Raw genomic sequence first — 15,684 nt, 5'->3', positions numbered from 1 at the left:
CTGCGTCCAAAGACAATCACCTTCCTGCTTTTGTCAATAATATCTATTCTAAGCCTTTGTTATGCAAAATGATACCAGCTGTTTCTATAAGATTGGTTAGATATAAAACAATGAATTGAGCAGGTAATCATCACATTCTGTTACATCCATATTGATTCTGGGGTTCCCCAACTGTGAGTATTTCTGTACAGTGTGGCTTTCCCCGATGACCTCTGGCCTCCTCCATGTGCTTCTCTCAGCCCATGTCTGGTGTTTTTGGTGCTGCATTCCTGGTGTTATGGAACCCTAACATATCTAACTTTGCCCACACAGTTGTATACTTCCCTGTACTACTTTTGGGTCATGCACATACAGGAAATTTGACTTTCTTTTGTTGCATCTCTCGGAATTTACTCATAGAAAATAACAACTAGGACAGGGGCATCGAAGCGGGACAGATACAGATGAAGAATAGACAGGACTGTTATGTACACTGTGAAAACATAGTTGTAAATATAAATATCAAATAAACATATATAAGCATAAAAAACATAACTCAGTGTGGGGTTTTTCCCTTTCCTAGTCTGAAAATGGGTGTTTCCAGCATATAATATGATTCATGCTTGGTTCATTATACGTGTAGTAACTTCGCAGTAATGCTGTTTACACAATGGCTGGCGGTCCTCACTCATCAATGAGTGGGCAAAATTAGATATGTGAGCCAGTCAATTTGAATAAAATCATAACTGACACGGAGTAAAACCAATGGATTGTGTTTGGATGCAGCTCTCTAGATTTCATTGGTCACGTTTGTGGACCAGCCCATATTTCCTAAACCAATTAATGGAAGTTAGTGTTGATTGCGAAGGTCTTTGACCAATCATGATCCTGGGTTTCCCAATGGGCGTGTTTTTGTCATGGAGGGGTGGGGTGTTCGAGGTCATTCAGTCCCACTCTGATCCACTCTATCGGCGTGTGTTTGTGGGGACGGGTAGTTGGAGTAGGAGTCGCCGGGCGGCTGTGCATCTCAAACGATTTGTGGGAAAGAAACGCCAATGAAAATTGCACCACAGGCTGAAGAAACGACCCCCACTGACGACTTCTGTGAAATTTTTCAACGTGACGACTGCGCCACACGCACAACCAACAAACGCAACCAGGCTATCAAATGCTAGTCAGCTAGCATCTCTGAAAACTGACGCGATCAAGGTGTTTATAGCTAGCCTCCCAGCTAATTATCCATCAGCTAGCATCCTCCTGCCGTAGCATCATTAGCTTCGTTTTCCTCCTCGCGCACGTCGAGACTTCCCCCATTGCTCGTGGCGGTGCCTTTCAGCTGCCGACCAACAATCCCACTTTCAGACAAAAGCGGACAACGGAGCCTCCTAACTAGCTGCTGCTGGAGACCTCGTCTGCGTTGCATTAGTGTGCCCCATCACACCCATCATCTCCCCAACCCTTCACCTCTGCCCCTCTCCCTCCACCCGAAACACTGGAAATCCACAACCGGCCGGAGCGGCCGGATAGCGGCGAAGGGCCAGCTAAGCTGGGGGTGGTCACGTTACCGGACTCCCCGGGAGTCCTACCGGCCACAGAGAAGCTCAGCTGTGGGGAACTACCGACCAGTATGGACGGGCTGGCCGTGGAAGTTCGCGGCTCGAATGGGGCCTTCTACAAGGTAACCTGGTTACAGTCGTAGTTTATAGTTGTCCCAGTTCAAAGTTTTGTTTCAGGAAGAGCTTTTAGGTTTCGTTTCCCTGAGCCCGGCGCTTGCTTAACGTTAACTATTTGACTGATATTAGCTTAGGTCCAGTTTTGACGAAAAGGGATGGTTTTGCGTTCCATGAACGTTGGCCATTGTGGGGTGGGTAGCTAGCTCCAGCTAGCTGTGAAGCTAGTGCACTTGATATCCCCATGTATGGCCTATATTTGGTTGTTTTTAACAAATGTCAATACGCGCAGAGGCCATAATATAGGAACCAGATTCCTACAGTTTTTACATGGCATGCAGCATTTCTCATAGCATGTTGCTTTGTCTTGACATGTGGTATTCAAGCATTTAAAAATGAAGCGATTTGCTAATCAGACAGCTGTTGTACAGGTATGATGAGATGCTATATCAAAGCTCACAGAGGCTACCACATATCTGTATTGTCCCTTAATAACCCACGGTCCAGCTACACAACGGAATCTTGGGTCTTCTGTGTATTGCTCTGCCAAAGAGGAACTGGAGTTTCTGTTTCAATTCTGCCTCATTTTCAAAATAATTTATAGTTTTATATCTAGACACACGACTTCAAGTCTTTATTGCTGCTGTGTCACCGCTTGTTGTCAAACATCACATTAAGATGGCAAATTGGTGACTGCAAAGTTAATTCTATATGTTCATATTATTAAAAGACATCTTACATCAGTCGTACGGATTTGGGTCTTGGTGAACATTGTAGTTTCTCCTATAATTTGAGATTTCATCGAATATGTAAACTCCATTAATCCTCCCCCTGCTTTCTAGTCTTAACCAATGTGACATATCTTATTCTAATGCTCTTAGTTTTAACACATTTATTTCTCCATGTGCTCTTCTGCTCCGCCTTTGGGTGTTCAGATAGTCGAGCGGCCACATGGTGGTTTAGAGATGAGCCTATATTTACTCCCCTCATGGGGCTTCACCTGTCGTTCTGTTTTACAGGGTGACAGTTTGGCTCTGGCATGAATGAACTCTCCCACTCCTCTCTACTACCTCCATTATCTCACAGCTCTCATTTTGTGGATGTCAATGAGACGGCCATTTAACTGTGTTAGCGACATTCTAAATGTCACATTCCAGTAAATAATATGTTGTCTTTGATGGGAGGGAGTGGAGACAAATCTGCGTTGCCTTTTTCCTGTTGTGGTTGACACATGGAGTAAAATGATGTTTGCTGTTTGAATGCTCTTCATTCACCTTAGTGCCGGTTTGAGTCAGTTTTTCCTTTTTAACTATGGATCAGGATCATATTTATGAACCTGTCAGGGCAATGCAGCACCTGTAAGGAAACTGGCACTTTGTCTTGTGTAGCCTAACGTCTGCATCTTTTGCAGCAGCAAGCATGTGACAGGCAAGCTGATAAAAGCCTAAATGAGGATTCAAACAATTTGGTATTCTGTTAAATGCAAGCAATTATTAGTTTCCTTTTCTTGGCTGGGAATCTTGCATCAATAAAGATCTCAGGTTTTGCACATTTATTTACATTTTATTATAAGCAGGGCAATCAAATACGCTTATCTGATCACAATAGGTTTTTTTGTGGGCGAGGAAGGTTGCAAACCTGCCTCCTCTGCTCCTAAAGGCCCCGCTCACCACGTGGACTGCATGTGGCTGCTGGGCTGAGGACGAGGGGACATCATTACGAAGCTCTCTGCCCCCACCTTTCCACCAGTCATGTCCCATTAGAACGAGGGCTTGCCTGCCCTCTGACCTGGTATTATTTGGTGGAAGCAATACTCAACCTGACATAACATGCGGCTGTCTCCTAATGTGACCTCTGGAGGATGAGCCCCTTTTAAGTCAGATCTGTGGTCAATGCTGGGTTCTTCAGAACCGTTCATGTAGATACAGAGGCCTGTTTTGACCGTCTCAGGACGGCAACAGGTTGTGACTGATAATCAGAGTTGTAGTCAAGAGTGGACTGCTTAACACAGGGTGTAAAATCCCAATGTGACTACACACACTTTCCCCCATGATCCAGGCTGAAACCCTAGCCAGTTCTTGCAGTGCAAAGGCAGCACCTTGCCAGCAGGTGAATCCACACCCCCACTCCGACAGCCACACATGCTTTCGAGATACTGCCTGACCGCTCTGTCCCATACACGGTAGTGTCACACCGAGAGACATGCCACACCCACCACTTTCCTTCCGTCTCGTCGTTGCCTGGTGGTGGGTGGGTGGGGTTGTCGGTCAAAGTTTAGGGCATGCTGTGACAGATTTGTGGATGGCCATGATGGACAATGTTAAAGTGATCTCTCTAGTAGTAGTTGTCTCTGGGCTATCGCATAGTATGTCCATGTAGGCAAGGCTGAGTGAGTGCCCTCATGAACATGCCTCTTGAAAAACTACAGTATTCCCACTTTGAACACAAAGATAAAGCTCATGCATTTTAATATTGTGAGTGTGTGAGAGAAAGTCCCAGGCTGTCTGTGCTGTCAGGAGGAGTCAGTGTTCATCGTCACTTTATCCAGCACAGAATTCACAGCCAGAGAATTGTGTTTGTGATGAAATGTCTCGGCTTCCAAAAAAGCCTCAGATGCTCTTTTTCAGCAACAGTCGCAGTATCGGTCTAAGCATGGCGTACAAGTCAGCTGTCTTAAGTTGTTTACATGTAAAATCAAACGCTCACGGCCCCACCCTTCATCACTGTCTGTCTTGAGAATTCATGGGAATAAAAATCTGTCTCTCTGCTTCTCTCTTAGGGTTACATCAAAGATGTCCACGAAGACTCGCTCACAATTGTTTTTGAAAACAAGTAAGTTTCCTCTTTCTGGTAACGTCTCCTGTACGTCTGCTTTATGGTAAATAGTCCGTACACGGGGAAATGAAGCTTGACCGGTAGTAATGGAGAGTTACGATGACTGCTCCAGGCTTCACCCACACATTCAAAACTGTCCTCTTCAGCACCTGTGCTTGGCATGCAGCTGTCCATACACGTCTCTAACAGTTTTTTTTTTTTTTTTTAATTTAACCTCCTGCTCTGATAGCATGTACTCATAGCCCCACCTACTGTCCCTTTCCACTACCCACCCATCCCCCTGGTCCATCTTTATCTCAGCTTGTAGAGCAGGGTGCCCCTAAAAATAGGGACCCGCGGTATGCAGGGTTGGAGGGGTGGTATGATTCCCTTTCGCCTTTTACTTTCTCTGAGCACACAGAGTTGTTAGAGTAGCATATTGAATATAATGAATAATAATAAGGCTCTTAATGAAAATTAGAGGTTTGTTTTTTTCCTATATCAATACTGACTGAGCCGGTCATTGACTGAACTTTTTTGCACTCTTTTTGATCCATTTTCAAGTTCTTATGTAATGTAAAGTGCATGATACAATGAACATAGTCACTCACTGTCCAGACACAGTGTTTAATAACCCATTTTTATTTTTCATTAAGTCTGTTCATGTTCTGCACAGTGAGTGGGTAATACACCATGTCTTTACAATCCCAATATGACATGAGGGTAAAAGGAGCTCGAGCTAGACAGCGTGAACAACGTAACCGTATTACGTTTTGTTACCGCGAGTTGTTGATTAGCTGACGAGTGTTTTTGTTTTGTCTCTGTGTCGTCTTGCCGTAGCTGGCAGCCAGAGAGACAGTTGCCCTTCAGCGACGTGCGGTTGCCTCCTCCAGCCGAATACCACAAGGAGATTGGTGAAGGAGAGGAGGTGGAGGTAAGACCATCCACCTGAGTTTACACTAACCTCATCACTCAAAGCCTCACCACAAGGATCATTATACAATAATTATAATATTGACTTTTGACTGACTTTTCCAGAACATCTATATGGCCTCTGAATTATGAAACATCTCAAATGAAACTCTTTAAGTATTGCTCTTACTGTAAAACGTCATCTGGGATGTGACTGATTAAAAGCCGTTTTAAATCTGGATTTATTTGGTGCTTTTGACCACGATCATTTATTATTATATTCATATTGAACATATTGAAGTTATCGTCTGGTGTTAGAGTTGAGGAATATATTACTTGCATTTTGTACAATGAGTCATAAATTGTAACTATAGAAGTTGCGCACTTGAGTCAACACTTTTCCCTCACATATTCTGCATATTCTCCATGTCACACAACAGTAGTTGGTTGCACAATATGTATGCATCCGGTCTGCTGTTTTGAAGTACATTTACTGTGTGGAATAGTTTCATTTATTTTTTGTCTAATTCACTGTGTATCTCCTCACAGGTTTACTCGAGGGCCAACGAACAGGAGCCATGTGGCTGGTGGTTGGCCCGAGTCCGTATGATGAAGGGAGAGGTAAGTAGTTCCATGAACCAAGGAGCATAACTATTAAAAAAAAAAAAAAAAAAAATAGATTTAAAGAAGGGGGTAAGGGATACAAAAAAACTATAACAGTAAACTCTATTCAGAGCCATGTTTTTCTTTGTCTTAATGGTGTTTTCAAATCCCTTTTCCCCCTCTGTATGATGATAATCTTCACAGTGCCTTGAATGCGGTGGAAACACTGCACTGAAGGAATTGGTAGTTCCTGAGTTTTAGTTCCCGGTGCTTAAAAGGTCCCGGAGCTATTTAGTTGAAAATGACGAATATTAGTATTGTCAGTGATGAGATCCAACAAGGTTAGCTTCCTCTGGATCTCAATATTTAATATATAGCTATTATCTTTCCCTTTACCGTCAGTGTTTTGCTGTATTGACAGTAGCTTTTTATTGAGCTCTGAGTACTGCTGTGTTGAGTGAATACAAGCCTGTAGTAGCTGCAGCGTAATGAGCTCAAAGAGCCAGTATGTCCTGATGTGGTCTGACATTGTGCCTTCAAATTGTATTCCCATGCACCCTGTGCTGCTTCTTCTCACCGACTTCTCGTGACAAGATGGATTTGCAACCGGCTCGGTCTAACGGGCACAGTTGACGTATTTTCTTTTTGATGTTTCTAATAACCGAGAACCGGAACTGGCTCTTAGTCACCACCGGCACGAGCTGCAGGTTGAATAGTGGGTGAGTGGGATATGGCAAAGGACAGCGTTGTAGTGCTACTGAGCCACGGGGAGCTGCTGCTGGTGTAGTGCTGTTATTTGGAGCAGTCTGATAAGAGCCTGCAGGAATGTCTAGCATTGACTGATGGCTTTAATTCTGTCCTTTTGAGCACGGAGTGTGCAATGTTCATCTCACTGCCTCACTCTCTCTGGGCTCCCCTTTTTCTTTCTCTGCATCTCACTCCTTAACACAGAAAAAACTGGGAACAGAGTGTAGCGTAGCTTCTTTTAATAGATGAATGAATGTATTTTTGATGTGACATATGATTTCTTAATTTGAGAGCGGACACCAATTCATTTTTAATCTGAGAGCGGACGTCAATGAATCTTTAACTAGACAGCTGAGTCAGAGTTTTTGTATGGATTGAATTCAGCAGTGCTGCTCCGTCTATATCTTGGCATGTGTTGTGTTTTTCAATTCACATTGGTTATCTGGGCTGGCCAACATTCATGTGTCTTGACATTTCTGGCTACATTATTAAAAATGTGTCTCTCTTGTGTGCCGTTTTCAGTTCTATGTGATAGAATACGCCGCGTGCGACGCCACATACAACGAGATTGTCACAGCGGAGCGCATCAGGCCCCTCAACCCCAACAGTCCTTCCTCTCGAACCTCCTTCCACAAGGTCCCCATCCCGATCCCAGAAGACCTGAGGGACATGTGAGTGTCGGGTTCACGCCCTGATGATAGATTTATTTGAATAAACGTCAGCATTGCACCGAGCTCAATAACGAGGCTGACTCTCCTGTGGTTTGTGTTCTTATCGACAGCTGTGAAAATGACAACATTCACAAAGAATTCAGGAAAGCAATCGGAGCCAACTGCATCTTCTACAGTGCCCAAACACACGAACTCATTGTGCTGGTTAGTAGTCAGAATACACACTTCAGCTGGGTCTCACCTCATGAACAAGGGAATGGCCTTGTTACACATCCACAGATGAAGAAATGATAGGAAGGAGCTGTAGTGACTCTCACTTGTTAAAATCTGAAAGGGGTTTTCTGGGTATTCTTACTGTTAGATGTATATTTGAATCCAGCTAATGTCACATATATTTTCTCCTCTTCCAGCCTTTCCTATTTTTTCAGACAAATGCAATGACAAAATTCTGATGGCACATTTTTGACAACTTTGTGACTCATCAAATACAGTCATATTCACAAAAACTGATCAAACAATTGTTGATGAATTGTAACTTTACCCTTTTTTTGTCCTCTTCAGTCTACAAATGAAACCACAGTAAAGCGTGCGTCTCTTCTGAGCGACATGCATTTCCGCAGCATCCGTACCAAGCTTATGTTAATGTCCCGCAACGAAGAAGCCACCAAACATTTGGAGGTAAACCTACTCTTCTTACAACTACATCCTGTCAAATCCACTTAATTTAGCCTGTATGCGTGGATGTTTGTCGTTGAAAAACTACAAACCCTAGCCAACCATTTAGGCTTGGTTTATACATTTGCACACAAACCACCTATGTGTTTCCCCTCCCAGACCAGTAAGCAGTTAGCATCAGCGTACCAGGAGGAGGTGAAGGTCAGGGAGGACCTGATGGGCCTCGCCATCGGCTCCCATGGTGCCAACATCCAGCAGGCAAGGAAAGTTGCCGGTGTCACAGCGATCGAGTTGGAGGAGGAAAGCTGCACGTTCAGGATCTACGGAGAGGTACGCCGCTTAATGAGCTTGTGTGCTATTGTGTGTCGGTTCGTGTCCCAATGTTTGGATAGATATACTGTAGTGTAATGTGGTCTAATGGTTGTGTTGTGTTGCAGAGCCCAGAGGCAGTAAAGCAGGCTAGAGAGTTTCTAGAATTCAAAGAAGACTACTTTCAGGTACCCAGGAACCTTGTAGGTGAGTGAGCTACATTCCTGAGGGAGCTCATTTTGTCCCTGACACACTCCATGTCACAACACTCTCTTATCATCCTGACATTCTATTCCTTCCTCTTTCTCTCTTGCACAGGCAAAGTCATCGGCAAGAGCGGCAAAGTCATTCAGGAGATCGTGGACAAGTCGGGCGTGGTCCGTGTACGGATTGAGGGAGACAACGACAAAAAGCTTCCCCGGGAGGAGGCAGGCAGGCAGGCGGCAAGCAGGGACGACACTGCCGGCAATAAAGAGGTGAATGGACCGAGCGACTGGAACTCAGTCCCCTGAACCCCCCCCCCCCCTGCTCTCCCAGGAGCAACGCGTATTAACTACAGCAGAGTGTAGAAGTCCCATGTGCTGTCTGCTGTTCCATTCTGCTGCTTTGTGTCTTTTGTTTTCTCACTAGCACTTATGTTTTCATTGCTTGCAATAACCACAGCCCACTGCACAGCATATGTTGGCTGTGTGTGGGCACTCAGCTGTCTGTTGTCTCTGATGGCTTGATATGTTTCTGTTGAGTGTGCTTCCTGTGATGTTTAAGCACACTAATCACACCAGAAATTGTTTGTAAATCACCACTTAAAATGTTATTTTCCTACTTTGTTTCCTACTCAGGGATTTCTCCCCAATAATGGGCGTCAGCATTTATAGTGATGAGTGTTTGTTTTTTAATGAGAAACTCTTCATCTGTGTGTTTTTTATCAGGGCCTGGTTCCCTTCGTGTTTGTGGGAACTAAAGAGAACATCAGCAATGCTCAGGCTCTGTTGGAGTACCATGTGTCCTACCTCCAGGTGAGTGAATCCTCCACGTTCCCCAGTAGATGGCGGCACTGGCCGTGTCTCTGTTCCTGTCAATTAAAAACACTTCAGATTAAAAAGACCTGCACGTGTACAGCATTTGTCTTCTGTACTTTGCAGACTTTGATTCCATAAATGTGTTTTTGCTCAGAATATCTGGACACTTAGTTGAGGAAAGATGTTTCTTAGAAGCACATGTCCTTTATGCAACATGTGTTGGATGAGGACAGGGTGCTGTGGGCTTATGTGTAGGGTCATTTCATATTGGTCATTCACCTGTCCCCCCCCCCCCCCCCCCCCCTCCCCCTCCCCCCCTGCCCAACACCACGTGAGGAGAGCTGCTGAGAGTGCCTCGTTTTGCCCTTACCTCATGCGCTTTTATAAATAGCCACTCTCTCTGGGATGGGATGAAGGGTACACATGAGTTTAGATTACCAGCTATCTGGACCCTCAGCTTCCAGAAATAACTCCAGACCCCCTGCCCTGTGCCTCACTTCTTTCACTCTTCCAATGAGGCTCAGCTGTCGTTGGTGGAGGCAGCTGTCACACCGTGAAGTGAGACCCTCTCCTCCAAATCACCCACCACTAAACCACCATAGAAACTGCTGGCATTGCACTGCTGCCATTAAGAGGCCAAAGCCCAACCCCTCATCAGGGAAGATGGCACATGCTGGAAAAAATGTTCATACTTTTAAAAGATTTATGTCCCATGGGTGGAATGGGACCAGCAAAATGATATTAAGTAGCTGGAGAATTGTGTTTCCATTGTCAACAACAGTTTTTCCCATTTTTAGGGTTCCCGAGGCAAAGCTTAGCAACCAATTGGGCTATTCAATGTGTTATAAATCTGGTCTCTGTCCAAAGAGATTAAAAAGTGAAGGGACAATCTATACAGTGGGATTTCACCTCCATTGTGTCATTCAAGACACATCCAGAAAACTTCAGATGTTCTCTTAATACCAATAAGTCGTTCTGAACCTCGATCCCCACAAACCAATACTTTCACTCTGTATCCGTCAGAAATTGGACGGTGTTTCAACAGAAGACGGTTATGTTTCAGGTTTTTTGGGGGGGATTGAATTTGCCCACAGTCATATCAGGTCAGTACACTGAACTTGACGCATTGCTGCCACTTAGTGGTATAGTGATGTAATAACAAGCACAGAGCCAGCCCAGGCCCACAGCAGAGGATTTTAAGACCATGGCTTGGTCTCAATAAATCAACCATGTAAAAGGTCAGCAACAACATCTGTTATTGTTATGAGTAGAAAGCACTTTAATACTGCAAATTACTTTTTGTAGATTTAATAATAATAATTCTTGCAAACATCCTTGATTGCATTGAAGTATTTGCAATCCTTTTTTGGTCCCCACACATGTGGCTCATCTGATTTTAAAATAGCAGCATGTGTCCTTTGTCTGAAGTGAAATCTGATAATGCCTGTTGGTCAGATAATCTGTGTACAATGGAAGCGCTATACAGAACTTTTGGCAGGCTGCATTATTTTTGACAAACTGGAAGTGGCCCAGGTCACCTTGTCACCAAGGTGGCTCAGGAATCTTGTTTAATTCATGATGAAGATGCAATATAAAATACATGATTGGTGCCATTGAGGACTCACTTTGATAACTGTTATTTATATGGTGGTTTGTGTTGTGACTTTTTCTGTTTATTAACAAGCGGATGTCAAGGTGTACTGTAGGACAGGAGGCAGGGAGGAGGGGGCACTTTGTTGAAATATTTCAATGAACCGTGTGCAGAGGAACAGGCTATGAAGTGCACACAGTCTACATTTGTCTCATCGTCCCTGTCCTGTAGGAAGTGGAGCAGCTGCGCCTAGAGCGTCTCCAGATTGACGAGCAGCTCCGTCAGATCGGGGTTGGGTACCGCGCACCTGCTAATCGGACCGGGGGCCCCGGTGTCGAACGGGAGAAAGGCTACTTGACAGATGAGAGCAGCAACTCACTCCACAACTCTCGTACCTACGGGGGCCGCGGCAGAGGGCGTAGGGCCTCCAACACCCAGTACTCTGGATATGGTGAGAACGAAGGAGCTGATATAAAGAATGGAAGACACATCTGTCGTGTAAAAAGTCACATGCTAATGTTTGTTTTTACATGTCTTGATCCAGGCACAAACTCTGAACTGTCCAATGCTTCTGAGTCGGAGGAGGTTAGCGAGCGAGAGCAGCGGCCCCGCGGCATTGGCGGAGATGAGAGAGGCTCCCGACGGGGCGGCAGGGGCCGAGGCTCTAACTCAGGACGAGGCCGCGGAGGGCCGGGGTCCAAGCCTTCCAACTCCATCAGCTCAGGTAGGTACAGCCCATGTTCAGGTTACCATCAAGGGCCCTTACATTTCACCTTTAGTTCACTTAGGATGTAATATGACCTTAGAATAATAACATGAGAAACTACAACCGAGTATGGTGCTGCTAAACAGGTCTGAAAGTCTTTCCAGGAAAGACGGCTCACCTGAGAGTCCGGGGGAGATTAGTTGTGCATTGGTGAAACAAAAGCCAGTATCAGGTGGCTACAGGAGATTCACAATATGGTTTTCAGTCAGACAGTCTTTGCGTTAAATCCAACGTAAATAAATACTATTAGTTGCAGTATAGTTGCAATACTAACTTTCTGTGGCATATCCAGTGCTGAGGGACCCAGACAGTAACCCATACTCCCTGCTGGAGGGTGAGGGAGAGCTCGCTGACGCAGACACCAGTGACGGCGTGGGAGACCGCCGCAGACGCTCCCGACGCCGCCGCAACGACCAGGAGCCCAGCGTGATGGACGCTGCCACGGAGTCGGACAGCCAGGCCGGCCCCAGCGAGAACGGACTGGGTGAGAAGAACCTTAGTGTTGTACTCTTGTCTCTGTTGTATTATTGTCGAAACAGAAATACACATTGTAAATTTCTGCAATCACAACCAGAACGCTTGATGGAAGCAGAAATTTAGCACGGAGACATAACCAGAGACGGTAACCTCTTGTTTCCTCATTTGACTGTTAGATGATGAGGCGCGACCTCAACGCCGCAACAGAAGCCGCCGTCGTCGTAATCGTGGCAACCGCCCAGAGGGAGGTTCAGCCAGCCGTGACAGACAGCCCGGTGAAAGTGGTGAGTCACTGGGTTTCACTAGCTAACGTTTTCCTCTTCAGAATGAACAGGATATGATTGCTCTCTATTGGACGTCTTTATTGCTACAGAGTTGCTGACAGCCTTTCTTAAAGCGATACCAGGGCATTTTGAGTCTCTAGCTTCATGTACGATACAGCTCGCCCCCAGCGATTGTTCTAGCTAACACATCTCAATGTTTCCAGTGACTGTTGCTGACTACATATCCCGTGCTGAGTCCCAGAGCAGACAGAACCTGCCACAGAAGGAAAACCACGCTGGCCCCGAGCCCAAGGTACAGGCAGGAACACACGTATTGACTTCAGCCTCAGTTTTATTGATATAAGTCAGATCCTCACCTTTCCCCCCCCCCCACAGGAGAACGGGACCAGCACCACTAAGGATGAGCAAACGCCCTCCAAGGGTTCCCCCAGCAAAGGCATGACCTCGGCCAGCGAGACCCTGACCTTGGTCAACGGGGTCTCGTAAAGAGACGGCTCTGCTCCTCGCGAACCCAAGTCTAGAGCAAGACTCCATGGCAAACTCTGTCCCTGCTTGCATTAACTTAAACCTTAAACAGATGAGTGAAAAGTACCTGACAAAATACCTGAATTCATACTATGAGTGAAAAAGTACAAAAAAACGACAAACGCATCTACTTAAAAACACACGTTACCGGTGTATGCTATCCTATCTATCAGTACTTAGTGCTTATTTAAAAAAAAAAAAAAAAAAAAAACCTAGCTTGCCAAAAAAGAGCTGGTGGATATGACTTGATTTTTAAAAATACTGAAATACGAGAAACAGGACGAGACTTTTTTTTTCTTCTTTTTTTTTTGAAACGGTTGTCTTTATTTGTGTATTTTCGTTATGTTAATTTCGTTCATTGTTTATCACTGGTTTGGACTTGGCGGTCGCTCTCTCAACCAAAACAGACGCGTCTCTTAACAGTGTTAAAGTGCAGACTAGAGAGATGTAAGCTGCAGGGAGCGGCGTACAAGCAGACAGTCCAATAGCTTATGTGACGCGATGTCCGCACACTGAACCTGGGTGGAGACAGACAGACTGGGATATGGATAGACATTGTGCCTTGAATTTGAAAAAAAAAAAATAATAAAAAAAACTTGAGTTTTTCCAGTTAAGTTTGTTTTTGTTTCCCAAGAGGAAGAAAAAGAGCGAGGTATTCTACCAGGTTTTTTTTGGGATGGGGTGGGGGGGTTGAGAAGAGAACAGACGTGTGAGGAGTAAAAGGAGTGAATAGAGGATACAGAAGAGGAGAGAGTGGCTAGCCAACGCGAGGCAAAAAGAAGTCTGGTGCCAAACACGAAATTCAAGGCGCTTGTCCTCATTCCGTGTAGAATGGACAGCGTAGGGGTCAGTGCGTGCGTGCACGTACATACGTGTATGTGTGTGTTTGTGTGTGCACAGTTGAGATATTTGGCAACCACAGAACAAAACTGGGAGGGGAGAGGTAACAAAACGTAAGGCAGCCCTGGGCGGGTCGCACGGTGAGGCGTCTACTTATCGACAGGCCTGAGGGGTGTCTTCCTCCTCCTACCTGTTTGAGGTCTTTTGAGGGTCCAGGGTGGCTCCCATACAGCCTTGTAAAACAGGACAGGCGGAGACCAGACCGACGGCAGACTTGAACTATAGATTTAGACTTAAAGAGAACTATACCGTGCCTCTTTCTCAGTGTCGGAGGGGGCGGCGGTGCTAGCTTCCAGCCACACTAGTGTCTTGATAAACCACTGCAGCGCACGGCTCCGGACGCACACGAGGGCGACCACCTTTCTGGGACGGGGCGCTGCTAGTTGGGGGGGATGGGCCTGGACACTGCGGACTGTGGGGGAATTGGGACAGCTTCAAATGACATGAGAGCCACGAGACACAGGTCCACACTCGCAGGACACATACATACACACCAGGTGCGTGTAAGTTGACGTGGTCGCCCGCATGGCGCAAAGTAGAGGTCGGCAACAGGAGAACCGGGCGAAACGAGCGAGGTGTCGGTCTTGTACCCGGGCGGATTGGGTTGTCAAATGGGAGTACGAGAGGAAGTCGAAACCCTCAGTGGCTCTCTGCTCATGTTGTTACTGTTGTCTTGGTTACCGCTCTCAAGTTTTTTTTGTTGCTATTTCCACATCTTAGAAAAAAAAAAAACATGAAATAAAAAAATTGAAGTGAAATCAACCTATTCTCTGGAGACGAACTTTGATTTCTATGTCTTGTGAGTTTGCAGTCTATTTTTCTAACGTGCATGGCCTTTAGTTAACGAGTAGTAGGTGGTGCCTGTCCTGTGCATGAGGAAAAGGTGTTTATTAATCTGACTTACAAAGCCATCGTTTCATTCACTAGAATTGCTGCTAATGTACACATTGAATGTCCAACTAACGTAGAAACTCTACCTTGAAGAGAAACTATTTGTGACTTCAAAAACATTTCGCCCCCCCTCTCCCTCTCATCTGCCCAGAACGCCCATGTTTTTATCGATGGATACGAGTCACAAGTTGTCGGGAGTCTCACAAAGTATTACATTTTACGAGGGCAACGTTGTGCATGACACGCAAGCGTCCACATGACCAAAGGTTTTGGAGAGACAGATGAATGGGAGTGTGGTTGAGATGACCCAGATGCTGCTGTCATACATTTCTGCTCGCCTGTACGTTGTGTTTTTATTAAAGAATGAACGAGTACTTGAGTATTTGTACCTTGGTTCAGTCGCATGTGTGTGAGTGGAGGACCGAAGCCCCTATCTGGTGTGTGTGTGTGTGTGTTTACCTTTATACCTCATTGTGTGAGTACTGTATATCCTTGTGTATCTGTACCCCTTGCGTCCTGTTGAAAGACTGCTGTGTGTGTGTGTGTGTGTGTGTGGACGGATGCTGGTTGTACAGTCGACTCCTCACTCTTGTCAGATTTTGTCTCTGGTTTTCTCACTCATGTTCTGATGGCAATAAAGGACTTTTCATTGTTTGGTATACATCTTTTCTGAATAGTTTGTTCTTTTTATTATAGGCCCAAACGCTGACACAGCAGCCAGAACAAAAGTTCATTGGAACTTTTTGCATGACAGACTCGCTAGTATGAATTATACAGCAGTCATTCAACTCGTCACTAGTGTTAAATACTCCTTTCCAATCAAAAACGAATATAGGAACGTTCTTAACATG

General features: G+C 45.3%; 1 protein-coding gene across 1 annotated transcript; it reads left to right on the top strand.

Annotated features, from left to right (window-relative positions):
* The first annotated feature begins 927 nt into the window (after nt 1-927).
* On the top strand, nt 928-15,494 carry fxr2 (FMR1 autosomal homolog 2). The gene is made up of 17 exons (XM_076087012.1): nt 928-1,657; nt 4,429-4,481; nt 5,304-5,397; nt 5,925-5,996; nt 7,248-7,396; nt 7,507-7,600; nt 7,958-8,074; nt 8,231-8,401; nt 8,509-8,587; nt 8,699-8,856; nt 9,310-9,396; nt 11,222-11,441; nt 11,535-11,714; nt 12,049-12,240; nt 12,410-12,517; nt 12,721-12,809; nt 12,893-15,494. The coding sequence occupies exons 1-17, from the start codon at nt 1,607-1,609 to the stop codon at nt 13,001-13,003; spliced, it is 2,025 nt and encodes a 674-aa protein (XP_075943127.1). The 5' UTR covers nt 928-1,606; the 3' UTR covers nt 13,004-15,494.
* The last annotated feature ends 190 nt before the right edge of the window (nt 15,495-15,684 follow it).

The sequence above is a fragment of the Anarhichas minor genome, unplaced genomic scaffold, assembly GCF_050575085.1.
Source record: "Anarhichas minor isolate MPS153535 unplaced genomic scaffold, ASM5057508v1 ptg000009l, whole genome shotgun sequence".
NCBI lineage: Eukaryota > Metazoa > Chordata > Actinopteri > Perciformes > Anarhichadidae > Anarhichas > Anarhichas minor.
Note: the sequence above shows the minus strand (reverse complement) of the source record. Positions and strands in the feature narration are given on the sequence as shown.

Bases quoted from the DNA above. Each gene is read 5' to 3' on its own strand.
- fxr2 (XM_076087012.1), top strand. From the start codon at position 1,607: ATGGACGGGCTGGCCGTGGAAGTTCGCGGCTCGAATGGGGCCTTCTAC. The intron at 11,442-11,534 runs GTGAGAACGAAG...GTCTTGATCCAG, and splicing joins CACCCAGTACTCTGGATATG to GCACAAACTCTGAACTGTCC. The intron at 12,810-12,892 runs GTACAGGCAGGA...CCCCCCCCACAG, and splicing joins ACGCTGGCCCCGAGCCCAAG to GAGAACGGGACCAGCACCAC.